This window comes from Parasteatoda tepidariorum, chromosome 7 (assembly GCF_982258835.1).
Source record: "Parasteatoda tepidariorum strain Cologne lab strain chromosome 7, Ptep-v5.0, whole genome shotgun sequence".
NCBI classification, from domain to species: domain Eukaryota; kingdom Metazoa; phylum Arthropoda; class Arachnida; order Araneae; family Theridiidae; genus Parasteatoda; species Parasteatoda tepidariorum.
The window spans coordinates 45,531,357-45,547,357 of NC_141761.1; the positions used below are offsets into that span (position 1 = coordinate 45,531,357).

A 16,001-nucleotide genomic window follows, 5' to 3' on the forward strand; every position below is an offset into this window, starting at 1 on the left:
TACTGCTACAGGTGTACAATTGTCGGCTTCGTCAATTCGTCGTCGTCTGCTGCGCCGTGGATTGCGTGCAAGGGTGCCATTATACAGGATTCCCCTCACGGCGGATCATCGACGGCTGCGTCGGCAGTGGGCTCTTGAGCACAGAGACTGGCGAGCTGATTGGCACCAAGTTGTCTTTTCAGATGAATCACGCTTCAATTTGTGGACCCATGATGGCCGTGTTCGTGTTAGACGTTATGCCGGTCAACGCTGCCTTCCTGAGTGTATTATTGAACGACATAGTGGTCGAACACCCGGAGTTATGGTCTGGGGTGCGATTTCGTATCATGGACGATCCAATTTGATACGAATTGAGGGTAATCTCAATAGCAACAGATACGTCCGTGAAGTGCTACAGCCCGAAGTCGTTCCTTTCCTTCAAGGCATCCCTGGAGCTATCTTTCAGCAGGATAATGCACGCCCACATGTTGCGCGGACTGTTAGAGACTTCTGTTCAGCACAACGCATGCAACTTCTTCCTTGGCCTGCTTATTCGCCGGATATGTCGCCTATTGAGCACGTGTGGGATATGGTTGGTCGGCGTCTCACTCGTGATCCGCGTCCTGCAGTTTCCAAAGACGAACTTTGGTTGCGCATACAAGCGATATGGAATTCTCTTCCTCAAGCAGATATTCAACATCTGTTTGACTCCATGCCACGTCGTATAGCAGCACTTATTGCAGCGCGTGGTGGCTGCACCAAATACTGATTTCGGACGCTTAATTTGTTTCTTTTGTTTTGAAAATTTCATCATTTATTTGTATCAGTACAAGTCGTTTCTGCATTAAATTTCATTTGATTCTGATGATTCTTTCATGGTGTTGCATTTTCTACAAACAGCAGTTTAGTTTAAAATCATATGTTATTAAAAAAATTACGTCTTGTGCTAACTAGCACAATTAATGAAGAAAATACTAATTTGTTAAGGTGAACGGCAAGAATTTGCTTTATTATTATTGTCACCAATGATGCTTGATTAGTCTTGGTAATAGGGGCGATCTACTGGTGATATTGCGGTAATTGGTATTTTTTCAAGAGGTTTCAAGGTACCTTATGTGGGTACAGAGAAAATAAATTTCTTACTGCCCACGGAAAGGTGATAATTATCGAAGATAATTGCGTAATTGTGATAAATTTACTTTCACGAGTTTGCCTCGAGCAATTGCATTATGACAAATGATACTCAATACAGTTAATATATTTTTTCACTCTTTGATGAACTTTTAAAAACTTGTTTTGCTTAATCTAATAACGCAAAGGAAAGAGCAATAAGTAAAAATAAATAAATAAGTTGGAAATATTTTAGTTTGAATAAGTGTGCCGGTATGTGAGGAGTTTTTAGCTTAGTGCAAAGATGTGATAATACAAAATATTTTTACACATAATTATCAGTTGATAATAACTAATAAATAAATACAAATTAATGTGATTGTGTGGAATTATTTTTAAGATTCGAATTCAACTATAGATTTATTTCTGCTAATAGCAAGTACAATTTGAGGTATATTTTTAAATATGAACGTACATTATATTGTATTCACATTCATAAATTCTGTTCAGCAGTGGAAAAGAAAAGTAAGGTGACATGTATTAAAAATCAACTTTTAAGATTCCCTAAATTTTGGGGGAAACTGAGGATTGTGTTTATGCATATTTACATTTTCATTACTTTATTTGAAGTTTCATTAAATCAATAGAATCTAAACTTATTTTTGATTCTTTTTAATATTAAATTTAAAAAAAAAACATTATAAAAGTAATTTTTTAGTAAACAGAACTATTTTCTAGGTTTGAAAATTCATTTTATTGCATAACATTTTTAAGATAAAAACCTAATTACTAAGTACAATGTTTTATTAAGAAGCAAATAACTTAGCATTGTTGATTTAATTATTATTATTTTGATATAAAGCATAGAAATATAAATTAATATTGTTAGACTGTCTTCACTTTTGTTGAATTAATTTTTCTCTGTCATTTTAACTTTTAAAAATAAATACGGTATTTTTATGCCTATTTCATTTTTCTGTATTTTGTTTTAGCGCTTTTATTATGAGAACCACAAAAAGTAATTAAGATATTTTTGCGTTATTTTTTATCAACTATTATAATACTTCCAAACTTTTAAAAAACGGTGTTCTCTAAAGTTCATCTACAAAATTTATTAAAAGTTAATTGAAACAATAAATAAACAAATAATAAAAAAAATTCAAAATGATGACAAAACTTTAAACCACGTCTAAACTGCATTGAATATACATACGATGCAATAAAGATATTTTTATCTTCTTCATTATTGAAATAAGAAATTTTCCCCATCCTTAAGAATTGTTTTAATTTCTCACAGGCAACGTTGGCGAAATCCCTCTTCCATTTTGGCGCCATGCATTCTCGCAGAACTTGTGCGAAGCAACCATGTGAATAGAACTGACATTCGGCAGAAGAGCGAACACCGAAAGGTTTCTGCCGTTGTTCCGCCGTTAAATACCTTTCTCGGCATCGACCATGTGTTTTGAATTCTCAAACTTCTGTTTGATTCTAGGCAGCTCCACGTTTTAAAGAGAGAATCGATTCATTTTCAGAGATCTTCATGTTCATAGCTAGGGCTCGAAAGTTGTAATTTCAGGAGTATGCTAAGTAGATGTGTTCTTAGTAATCAAAAGTAGTAATCAAAGTAATCAAATGTGTTCTTAGTAAACAAAAAGCATATGTTTGATTGAAAAATATGCTTTCAAAGTGAAATTTTAACGCTGGATGGAATTTCAAGAAAAGAATTTCCGAATATTTCTAGAAGAAATGTTTCGGCTTCCCAAATATATAGCGATTTGCTTAAAGTTGTCTAACAACCAACCCTATATATTACTTATGGTGAAACTACTTCCAATTCTATAGCGCTGTGTGGTATTTCATTAGCATGTTACAGTGTTTCAATCCTGGAAACATTTCGTCAACAGTAAATTATTGACTCGAAGTTTTTGCACAATATAGTGTTTTAAAACTTGCCAAAACTTGGAGTGGTTTTCAAAAACCAGAAAAATAATTGAATAGTTAAAGCTCAATATTTTAAGTATTTTAGTACTCCATTTAGTTATCTCTAGTCAGCTAGCTATTTTAGTTAATCCTGAGACATATTTATTGTTGTTAGGTGCGTTTTCTGTTAAAGAGGCATTTCTAGTCAATTGTACTTAAAATGATTTATTCTTTTTACATATTTGTTCCTATGGGATTTTCATAAACGCCTAGTCTCCAAATCAATCTTATTATTCATCTCAATTAAAATTACTGTATAGTAATAATATACCTGTGCCATACTAGCATTTATTGTGAATGAACACAAAATAGAACCATGCTTTACCTGTTTTTACCGTTTTTGCTGCTTCCAGTGGTTTGCAAAGCTTGCGCGCTTCTGCCAGACGACGCCAAACCAAAAGGTCTTGAAGAACGATCTTTGGATTCAGAAATCGTTATTGCAGCTTATACAAGAGCTGTGTACAGAACTAGAAACAATACTACTAGTTACAGTGCAGAGTTTTTGGTGTTCAACATCATTAAAGGAGAAGAGCATGTTGTGGAATTGTACCAGAAGCGAAAACCATCTGAATTGGAGACTGTGCTTAACAGAAGATTAGTGAATGTGTCCAATTTCGGAGATCCCGGTAAATGTGACTCCGATGTCAATCCCAATGAAACTTACATTCTGTTTCTGGATGTACTTGTAAATGGTGAACTCACAGCCAGATATGACGGGGCTTACGGTCCAGCTGTTCTGTACAGCAGAGATAAGGAGATGGCTTTAGAAGCAATCGGTAAGTATTTCGTATTTTTGACTAAATCTGCAGATTTATTATTTTTAATGTAACTAAGTTCGCAAAATTATGTAACTCTTACCGTGTGTGAGATTTATTTTTGATTTTACATTACTAAGATGCATTTATTAAATGGATTAGATTTGGTGAAATTAAGAAACAAGTTTTTAACAAAATACTAATCGCTCAATTAATTATTGCCCACACATCAATAATATGGATTTTAATAAATTTATGAAAAAATTCTTTTACAAAATAATGATAAAAGTCAAATGTTTTTTTTTATAAATTATTTAAAAAAAATATTTCTTCGAAACACTTAAAGGTGGGTTCAAAATCATCATTAAAATAACAACCGAATTTAATATTGGTCATATAGCATATTTTAATAGCTTATCCTTTATATAAAAATATTAAAACAAGTCTTTTAATAAATTTTAAATTGGTATTTCTCAAAGAATCATTACAGAAATATTTTTTTAAGAATATTCTTTTTCAAGAAAAGGACAATCTCTAAAATACGAATTTTCTTTAAGAAAAATTTTAAATTATGATATTTTTTTGTAAATAGCATGTTTTATATGTAGCTATTTTATAAATTTGACATTGGTGGCCATGAATTACATTAAAAATTATTTTGTATGTAAATACATTTTTTTTATTTATCTTTAAGTCCTCGATAAATAGTATTTTCTGCAAGGTTGAACTCTAGCTAAAGTATTTCTTATGTATTATGTTTATCCTGAAACTTATTATGTAATATTTTATTATCTTAACGAGTTTTTTTTTATTTTTAAAATAAGCACAAATATGTGATTAAAGATAAATGATTTATTGCATTGCATTTACACTTTAAAAAAATATTTACCTATAATTTGTGCCCCATTTTTGATGCTTCTAAATAGATTTTTCAGTAGAGAACTGCAGTTGTCGTGCAAAATGTTTGCATGAAATTAACAAAATAACAATCAGTGTGAGGAGTTTGTGCGAATATATTACTAAACATTTGCTTATTTTTTATGTGAAATGTAAAGCCATTAAATTTAATCTGATGCGGAGGAAAATATGTGTTGTCAGTAAACAAGCATAAAATAAATAAATAAACAAAGCAGTAAAAAATGTGACTGCATGCACTGTGAAAATTTTTAGTTTACCTCATCTTTAAAAATGGTGGCAACTATGCACCAAATTATTTTACAGTGTATTTAAAATTATGCAAATGATAACAGTCTGGTAGTTTTTCTAAAATAACAATAAAAAATCACATAGTTTTTCTCACATGAACTAGATTTTTACACTAAAAATTTTTCACAGCTGAAATCTATATTCTCAGTTAAAATTGATTGGTTTGAAAGTATGGCCTATTCCCAAAATACGTTATGACATAAGGATAAAATTAGGAAAGGCCAGTTTTTAAAAAAAATGAAAATTAAATTAAGCGATTAAAATGATTGTTAATTTTCTTTTGAAGGATTTTCATAAAGTGGTAAACTCTACAAGGTTTATTTCTAAAACAAAACAAAAAAACGTTTTAAGATACCAGGGTAAAATTCACAAGAATTCCATTCGTATTAAAAAATATTAATATAATGCAAATGGGAAGATGATAATTGAAATAGCAATTGGGTCGCAGAAAATTGATGAATCATCAGCTATTATACTTAGTTGTTTTGTGGTCATTGGCAATTGTTATTTTTGCCCTATATAACATATGTAATTAATGTAAAATAAAAATACAAATTTTAAACTATGTCCAACTATAAAAAACCTGAATCATTCTTTTTAGTTAATTATAGTTAGGTTTCAAAATTTAAGGACTTACGATAGTGTATAAATCCAACTTCAGCAATTCTAAAAAGTAATTTTGTGTCCCTTATTTTATTGTAAAACTAAAAAATGCTAAATATTAAATCTCATGGTAAAGAAACATTTTTTACAAGGAAACATTGTTCTTTTTGTCCCTTAATATTTTATACATAGCATAAGACATAAAAATATTTTTTGTTACATATTGTATTACGGTTTGTGAATTTTGCTTGATTTAAAACTTATTTGATCGTAATTCTAATATAACCTTTGAATACAGTAGTTTTAGTATTTTCTATTTATATGTGATAACAATTTTTTAGGACACAGAAAGAATTTCTGGAAAGCTCATGAGGATTTTTCATTTTTCTTTTTTCTGTAAAATGAGATATAATTCTCTTTTTTTTGTAAGAAAATTTCGTTATTTTGTTATCTAGAATAGAGAATATTTCTGAAAATACATATATTTTGTACGTGGTGCACAACAAAAAGTACTTTAAAGCGAATATAATTTTTTGCTTTCTTTATATTAAAAAAATTGTTTTAGTGCTTTTTAACCGGAATAATTTTACTCAATTCGTTTTTCGCTTGTAAAGCGTAAAATTGTTGGAGATCAATTATAATTTTTTTTTGGAAAAATTTTAACGCGTAACCAGAGTAAAAAAATTTTTTTATATGGTTTTTAATCCCTCAAAAAGTTATTTTAAGTAACTTATTTCCTTTTCAATGGATGAAAACGTTTCTTTTCTGAATGTTTGTTTTTTAATAACAGAAGCTTGATTTTTGATTCTATGAATGTCTTCATTGAATTATTATTTTGCTAAGATTAGTTAATTCTTTTACGCACAATTTACAAATATTAGTTATTTTGCCTTTTTTACGTACAATTTTAATATTAGTCAAAAAGATAATTTTTTGGCGAATTTTTTAGATATGATTAATTACTGCAGGAAGGTACCTTCGCTAAAAAACTACAGATGTACATGAAATGTGTTCCATACCAAATTTAAATTATTTAACAAACGAAGTTAGCAAAGTTAAGAAATATTCAATAAACAATTCACCAACCATTACAATCATAATTAACAACAAGTTAACAATTATTTAACAAACAAAGCTATTCAACAAGCAACATTTAAATTATTAAACAAAGAAACAATAATTGTGCTATGAAAATGAATTAAAATGGTTTCATACCAAGAGCGAAAATCATTCGCGTTTTTTATGGTTGCTGAAAATAATTAATGAAATGGTAAGAAATATTATTTGACTTTTTTAGATTTAGAGATCGTTGTTTTCCCTCATGATGTTGAAACTTTTTTCATATTTTTTGCTCCTCTTTTAATAATCATGTTTATTTCAAATATATCATTTCAAAAATTGATATAAATTAGTAATTTTATTTCATTTCTTATTAAAAATTTTGTGAAGCTTTTATTATTGTTCTTCCTATATTTTTTTAATTAATAAAAAGTAAAAAAAAATGTTTTAGGCAAGAAATTTTTAAAATTTATTTTGAACATCACAATAGCAAACATTTCTGATTTCGTAATAAAGAATGGACAATAAAAATTCATAAATAAAATAATGCTGATCGCATAATATTTATATATATATATATATATATATATATATATATATATATATATATATATATATATATATATATATATATATATATATATATATATATATATATATATATATATATATATATATATATATATATATATATATATATATATATATATATATATATCAACATCAACTGACGAAAATTATTTAAATTTTATCCATTGAAAATAATATATAATATGTTAATTATTACAATAATTATCATTGTATTATAATATATGAATATTAATTACACTAATTTTTCGTATATTCTTTAAGCTCTATTATTTCAAATATTTTTAACGAAAATTAATAAAAATAATTTATTTAAAAAAGTTACAGCAATGTTTCTGAGAGAAACTTAAACGAAATTAAAATCAATTATAACTGAAGTTAAAAAAAAATCTTAACATGAAACTTGCAGGAAAAAATTAATTCATTTCACAAACTTTATTCTCACCTAATTTATATTTTTTTATTTTAAAAATTAATTTTAATGTAAAACAATTCAGCAGTTTTCTAAAACTAAATCAGTTTCTCTTGTAAAACAAATTAGATCATTAATTAAAACAGCAGGAAAAAGTGGAGTGGAAGACTTTCTATTACTTTTTTTTATGCCTCATTGTTACTTTTTGAATCCTGCTTTATTTCTTAATGCTCTTAGAGATTCTTGTAGTGAAATCTCTTGAGAGACATAGCTTATTTTTAAAGACTGTGGTTATAAGATTAACAAGCATTACTAGAAAATGTTGCTATTTCATTATAAAAGAATATTTATTTCGAAATATAAATTAGAACAATTTTGCTTTAACGCTCGAAATATTTTCCTTGAAGATTAGTTTAAAGAGGGAAGTATCTGAAGTATTATATGAAAATATTTCAGAATCATGCGAGTTAAAAACATAATTTAAATAAAGAAAAGGAAAACGAACCTTGCTTAGTAGTGAATTGGTTTATATTTAAATATAAAAACATACTGTAACATATACTTTCCATCTCATAGATTGATTTAATTCAGCGGTTTTTAACTGGTGGGCGTTATTTCCTGGAGGACGTAGAAGGATAATAAAATATAAAATTAACAACTCAATTTTGTGGTAACGTGTCAACATTTTTGTTATTATCGATTTTTTCATAGTATCGTTTGAGTTCGTGGTGTCTTAGGGGATAGAGTGTTCATCTACCGATGAGGTGTACCAGGTTGAGGTGCACCAATAAGGTGTACCAGCGGTGGTTGGTTGACTTAAATTTCTTCCATCATAATAATTAGCACTAATTAATTAGCATAATTTGAGGTTATAATATTTGAGATTTGCCCTATTAACATAGACACTTAGTTGGTGAAAATCTGATCAATTCATTTTATTTTATAACTGACCTTGAAGAGCTGACACAATTTCGAGTATACGACTACCAAGGAACTTCGTAGCCCTGTACTCTTGAATCCAAACCAGAAGACAAGGGTTAAGATTTCCCTTGTCTTCTAGTCAGACATTTGAACTAACCAGCCTTCGTGGAAGAATTTTAATTGAACTAACTCGCATTTGCATTACATGGAGTGGAAAACCGCAAAACCTCCCATGATTTGACAGACGGCAAAGGTTCTAACCCATGTTCCGTCTACCCTTGAGAATACTTTACGTCAGCGCTGTGGTCTGTGATGATTGGGAGCAGAATTTGCATCAACCAGCTGCAGGTGGGATTCGAACCTGGGACACCAGATTGCAAAGCGAATTCTCTATCTCCAGAGTCACAGCGGGTGAAAACTTATCATTTTATTTTATTTATTTTATACCAGCGATGAACAGCTGACCCAACTCTCAGTTGAAGACTACCAATGTTCTACTCCGTAGCATTGAAATTTTGAAATCATCCCAGAAGACAAGGGAATGCCTATATCAAGCATTGGGATAAAAAGTAGACTTAGTGGTGGACTTTTTGATGGAATTAACTCATATTTGTGCTACATGAAGAGGAAAACCACAAAAACCTCCCATGGTTAGTGTGACGGCAAGGGTACTCTAATCCATGTTCCGTCTACCACTGAGGATATTTTACGTCAGCGTTATGGTCGCTGCGAGTGGATTAACAGTGCGGAATTCGTATCGACCAGCCATCTCTGGGATTCGGACCCGGTTCACCTCATTGGGAGGCGAACGCTCTGTCCCCTGAGCGTCCACGTCTCAAACGATAATATAAAAAAAAATCGGTAATATCAAAAATATTGTGATCATTTCAACAAAGTTTTTTATTGTAATATAGTTTTTAATTCTTTCTCTGTACGTCTGGCAACACTGCAAGTGGGTGAGAACGGCTGGTCGCTCAGCTGAAATTGACTGGTATTCAATACCAGACCTTAGATTTTTTAAAAATGTAATTAGTAATAATGCAATTGGTTAAATGCAAATTTAATTTTTTGATTTCATATATTCTAACAACAATATTTTCTAAATTAAAATATAGTAACTAATTCCGATTGTACTACTTGCATTGTCTACTTATAATGGTAATGGAGAAGGGACCTCAACGGTGATTAAATGGAGTCATAGAGAATGAAGGGACATCTGATTTAAATTTGCTTCTTGTAAAAATTATAAGTGTTTAATTTATTTTTTACAACAGACTTATAAAAACTTCTGTTAATTAGGTTTGTAAGTTGTTAAAAGTGTAAAGTTAATACCTATTGAAAATAGTAGAAATATTCATAGTGATGAAAATGTTGTTAAAAGTATTACAGCAAAAGTTTTGTTTTTAGCTTTATTGTTACATTATGAATATGTGAAAACAAAAACTTAATCTGCTCTATGATTATAATGAAAAAAAAATGACAACATGTTTCAAGTGCTCAGGCCCACTTCTCTTTGTCAACGCGAGAATAAATTGAATGATGAAAACAGACACAGGTTTTAAACTGCTGGCACTGTTTCAAAATTATACCGTTTTCTTATTAGTATCTTTTATTTTACACGAATTTTGAAAATACAAATTTGCAATAAGTATATTTATCTGCTCCTTTTTCATTTCTTTTATAGTTGCTTTGATGACAATGCGCCTATAAATTAATTGCACAAAATTTCCATATACATTGTATGGACTGCCAAAAAAAAAATTGTTCCATATATTGAACGAAAAGAAAACTTTTAGCGCAAAATTCAGAACCACCACAATACAAACATTTTCTCTCCGAAATAAATGTGCTTCATTTATCTGATAAAGTGGGAGACTAAAGAATATGGCAAAGGATCTGGGTTATCGTTGCCAACCTTAAGCTATAACTCTTTTTTTATTCTTTGAGAAGAACTGGAACTACGTAGCCTTTAATGTTCATCTGAGAAGTAAAAAAAAACTTTGGATGTATCAGTCTTGGACATTTTGATACAAAGTATTGTTTAATCTTTCATACTGGCTGAACAAATAGCTTTTTGTTATGTTTTTATTTAGATCCGAAATTGTTAGAGCAGGCTGTTTTATCTTTTGAGAATCCGTCAAAATGATAATATATATTAAGTGCACTCAACTTAACCGACTGCACTTAAAATTTTGCATTTGGTTACTGGTTGACAAAAGCAAACTGTTTAAGAGGAATCGATTATTTTTTTTCTTCTTAAAACAGAAAACACTAATTTGAATTCTAAGAAATGTATTAAATACTAGGGGACTAAGCCCCCTGTTCGCTGCCGCTCACCAACCCCGATTATTGCTTTGCAATATTGCTTCGCAATAATTGTCTTTCGTTGGCAGAAAACAATTTTTCTATTAAAGTTAAAATTATTCACTTAACATTTATGTACTAAAAAAAATTCTGTTTACTTACTCTTGTGCCTCTACTTCCCACGTCTAAATATTACTCTCAAATATCACTTTACCCAAATATTAGATCTCTTGGCGAACGGAAGTGATTTTTTGAAGTAATCATTTTTTAAAATAAGATTTATTTTCTCATAACATTATATTGTTCAAACAAATTTGATGAGTTCACAACCATAATTTAATACTCTCGCTAAGAGTAGCAGTACTGGAAAATAAGTTTAAATTAGGAATACAAAAATATTCAAACGAAAACAATACCTTTACGACTATTGTTAATTTTATGCTGATGACAACCTAAGCAATATGGAAATGAATGAGGGAAAACTGGATCCTACCACGTGATTTTCCAGCCAATAAAAATGCACCGACAACAATGGAAAACTGCGACACCATCATTAGAATTTTATATATAGTAAGATTTATCTCTCATTGGCCAGTTTCTAAATGGAAATAGTTAAGAGAAAAATGAAAATTATTTTAAAAATTGCAGTTTAAGACCCATATACACTGATGGAAAATAATCCTAACACCAAGAAAAATTATTGCAGAGCAATGAAATTTTGGTAATGTGTTTATCTGGATAACATATTTAATTATTTTACGTTTCAAGATCACAGGTTAGTGCAATTAAACCATTTAAAATATGAAATACTGGTACAATAATGACTGGTGTAACCACCAGAATTTTGAATGCAATATTTCAAAAGGACATGCATTGTGTCATATAAAAGCTGTATGTCATTTTGTAGGATGGAGTTCCATGCCTCTTTCACTTGGCTAGTCAATACGGTGATTGTTAATGCTGGTTGCGGATGACGCTGAAATTGTCGTCCAATGATGCCCCATACGTGCTAGATTGGTGAAAGATCTGGTGCTCTAGCAGGCCATAGAAACAAATCAACATTCTGTAGATCATGTTGAGTTAGACTGCAGTATGAGAGCGAGTGTTATCCTGTTGGAAAATAAACCCTTGAATACTGCTCATTAATGACAACGAAATAAGTTGAATAACCAGGTTGACGATGGCTTCTTCGTTTTTTGAAAGACATTCTTGACTAACAACAATTCACTATGTCAAAATTTAAGTAAAGAAAACGCTCGTGAACTGTAGTTCATGCATTTAAAGCAAACCTGATTTGCATGTTTACAGTGACGCTACTAGCGCCAAACTTATGTGCCAAGCACAAAATTTGAATGGACAATCATAAGTCTACCTAATTTAGTTTATTTAGAGCAACTCTTACTTGATGTTCAGATTTTTTTGGTCAGTGTTTAATACATTATACTACCCCTTTCACCAGATTAGATTTTAACACAAAACTTTGCTTACTTTGCATTACCAAACTCTGCTTTGCTTGAGGGGGTCTTGATTATTATATATTATACGCTGAATCAGTCAAGACAATAGGAAGTCTAGTCAGTAGGACAAGTAATTTATACTTATAGTTACTACTTATAGCTATTTACACACAAAACCCTTATAACTTCGAAACTATAAATTCTATCTACTTGAAGTCTATCCAGCTTCAGATCAATTGGAACTAGTTTGTCAGGAAAGTAATGGCGGCCAGTGCGTGCATAATGCCGATCACATGACACTAAGTGAAATTGTGTGATGTTAAACTCTCTGATCCTTGACTCACACTTTTATATCTATAGAATAATATATATTAAAAACAACAAAATTTATAAAATATGATTTAATAATCTCAGTTCTATTTTTTTTTATTTGGATTCGTTTTCATTTATTGTCTCTTTAATTGTTCTGTTTTTCAGCTTACCTTTCTCTTCGTTATTTTCCTTCGTAGTTAATATTTCCATAGTATTCCAACTTTCCAATCGTTTTCTTATTGAAAAAGTGTAATTGCTTATTTTTCACTATTTTCATTCTTATTCTTTATTGCACTCATTTATATTTTCATTATCTTTTGATAATTTGTTTTTGACATTATTTCCTTTATTACTTTATTGTAATGTTTTCGTTTTTTCTATTATTCGTTGCTCTTTCTTTAGTATTTTCATTTTTTTTTTTGAAATTTGTTCTTCCACTTTTATTTAGCTATTAAATGCTATATGCAAAAGAATTTGAACTTTTACAAGCAATGAAGGAAAGATAGTTGAATCATAAAATATATTTCAAGAAATATTTCTATTTATGCAAACACTCTTTTTTTGCAAAAAAGGGAATGGAATTCTTTATTAGTTTACTCGTTAATACTTCAACATCAACACATTTACCCTGAAAAAAAAGGAATTAAATTACTTTCCTTGAAAGACTTGAACCAGAACAAAACTATATCAAGATAAAATGAAAATACCTCAAGTGTGCATTAATCTCAGTTAAACAGAATGCACAAAAATAAATTCTTCTCCTAATTAATTTATCTATTTTCTGGAGAGGAAATACTTAGTTTGCGCTTCGGCTTCATATTTATATTTTTATCCTCACATAAATTTTTACAATAACAAATTCTTGCTTAAATGAGAGAAAATTAAGAAATATGCAGTTGTTGTGGCAGTCACTTACATTAAAAGGACAATGAGTTTTATATTGGATTTTTTTTTTATCCTGACATTTTGTGTTTTTATAAAAGGATTAGTTTTATATATATTTAATTTATTATTAAACAGGAAGGAAGCAGTTTTTTTGATAAACAGGAATTTTATTGTGAGATTTCGCGGAATTATTTTCTTGTTTGTCGAATAAATTTTTTTCTTAGAATTCCAAATTGTATTTTCTGGTAATTTAAACTTATTTTAATGGTGTTTTGAAATAGGTAAACAAAATGTTGCAAAGGAAAAATTTGAGGTAAACAAGGTTAGACATTAAATAAATATGTATGCTTTTTAAAGATTTCAAAGATATAAAAATCGAGTTTAAATTTATCGGTATATAAGTATTTAAAATTAAAATACAAGGAAAATAGTTATTTTAATTTTAAAAGTAAATGCCTTTTTGTTGCCATTCCTCTTCAATTTCGCTTATTTTAACGAGCATTTTGAAAGAAATTAACTTCATTACTCGGCATCTATGTTCAAAAATATGCGGAGTTCTTTTCGTAAGAAAGAAAGAGATCTTAACTACAACATGAAAAAACACTCTCAAATGCTTTTGATTTAACCATCTAATTTTCATAAACTAATATTCAGTTGTTATAATTAATTAGTGAAGGTGATTTATTTATCTAAGAATCCATTATCAAGAAAAAAAGTGTTTGCAATATAGTCAAAATTGTGCCGGATAATTTGATTTCTTTAATATTTAGTTTTTGTGAATTCCACTTTATTGCAAGAAATATTGCACTACAATGCATAAAGCAGTACACATTTATTTACACTAAACTAATCAAATAAAAACACTCAATCTAAGACTAATTTTTTCAAAGATAATTCCATGAAAAAATCTTAACCTTTTTACTGAGGTCTCTTTTTTAAAAATTATAAATGCTTGTAACATATTTCATTTGTATAGCACTAAAAGTCTGTCAAGTACTTTTCGTGCTAGAAAACTTTAAAAAATCACATTTAAAAATTTTTATTTGTAGAAAACTATTCTATCTATTCAGCTCAAATTTTGCACTTAATCATTCGAGTGATGTGAAAATTGATAATCCTTATAGTTAAGAAAACACATCGATCATTATTAAAATAAATATTTAAAAATCATAATTATTCTAAAAATGTTTCGCTAAGTTTTCTCTGAATAACTGTGTATTTTAAATTGTATGCAATTTTTTTCTTAATTCACTTGAATATCTCTAGTAATTTAACTAAATACGAAAAATATAAAGCTAACATTTAGGGTACTCAAATATTTAACCTCTCTTTTAACTATATTGGAATCTTATTTCTTATAATGTATCAAAAGTAGACATTGAGGGTAAAGAATCGGAATTAATTGAAAAAGATTATATTAATTCGGAGAAAACTATTAAGATCGAATCGCAAAATCACACAAAAATTCGATCGTCAAATCGAAATTTATCTCGCAGTTTTTCTTTTTTTTTCATTTTGTGCAATATACATCTTATTAACATCTCGTTCATCAAATCCTAGCTGAATCAAAAGATGGACATTTCGTTTTAAAGTTCAAGTAGTTAGTACGATAAAGTTATATTTCTAATTTTTAAAAGCAATTATAGCAGTTAAACGACTTATTTTACATTTTTTACTGTTAATATAGAAACAATTTGCCATAACTAATAGATATTTAAATAACCACAATTACAAACACTTTTAAAACAAATTTAAAATGCATTTGTTTATAGCAATTACTTATTTAACAATAAAAAAATCAATGTAACTCAAATTTAGAGTCTATCTTAATAAAAACGATGGTCAAGAAAAAATACGGGGGGAAATTGTTTTTCAAGATTATATTTATCAAGATCTAAATGAATATAATATATTTGAAGTAAAAATTTAAGCAAATGAATTTGTTTTACAGAAGACTAAAAAGTGAGTACCGTAAACCGGGGCGAGTCTACCCATTTTTTCAGTTTTTCAACTTTCAAGTGGTCAAACTTATGTAAATATTAAAGTAAAAAGGCTTTTAATTGGTGTTTCGGAATCGCTATTTATCCCTCTTTAAAGCTGTGAAATCGATTTCAGAAAATATTAACAGTTACGCTGTTACTGTATATTTTTATAGAACTGCTGACAAATCTCCCGTATGGGGCGAGTCTACCCATTCTACTAAAATGAATGTTAACATTGTAAATAATCAAATTTTACTATTAAATTGTTATTTTAGTTACTATATAGGATATTTATGAAGTAAAATTCATAACTTTATTATATATTCCATTTTTTTATTCATAGAATAACACAAATTGAGTATTTGATCGATTATCACATTTTGATCACAGTTTTGTTTTTATAATCATTTACATTATAAAATAACATTTTTTTCTGATTACTGTTGAT

General features: G+C 28.9%; 1 protein-coding gene across 1 annotated transcript in view; it reads left to right on the plus strand.

The window, feature by feature from the left end:
* Positions 1-2,411: 2,411 nt before the first annotated feature.
* Positions 2,412-16,001, plus strand: part of LOC122270830 (uncharacterized) — a 247,085-nt gene continuing 233,495 nt past the window's right edge. Inside the window, exon 1 of the mRNA XM_087167781.1 lies at positions 2,412-3,845. Coding sequence (XP_087023907.1) covers positions 3,386-3,845 — 460 coding nt within the window. The 5' untranslated portion in view covers positions 2,412-3,385. The remainder of the gene's footprint in view (positions 3,846-16,001) is intronic.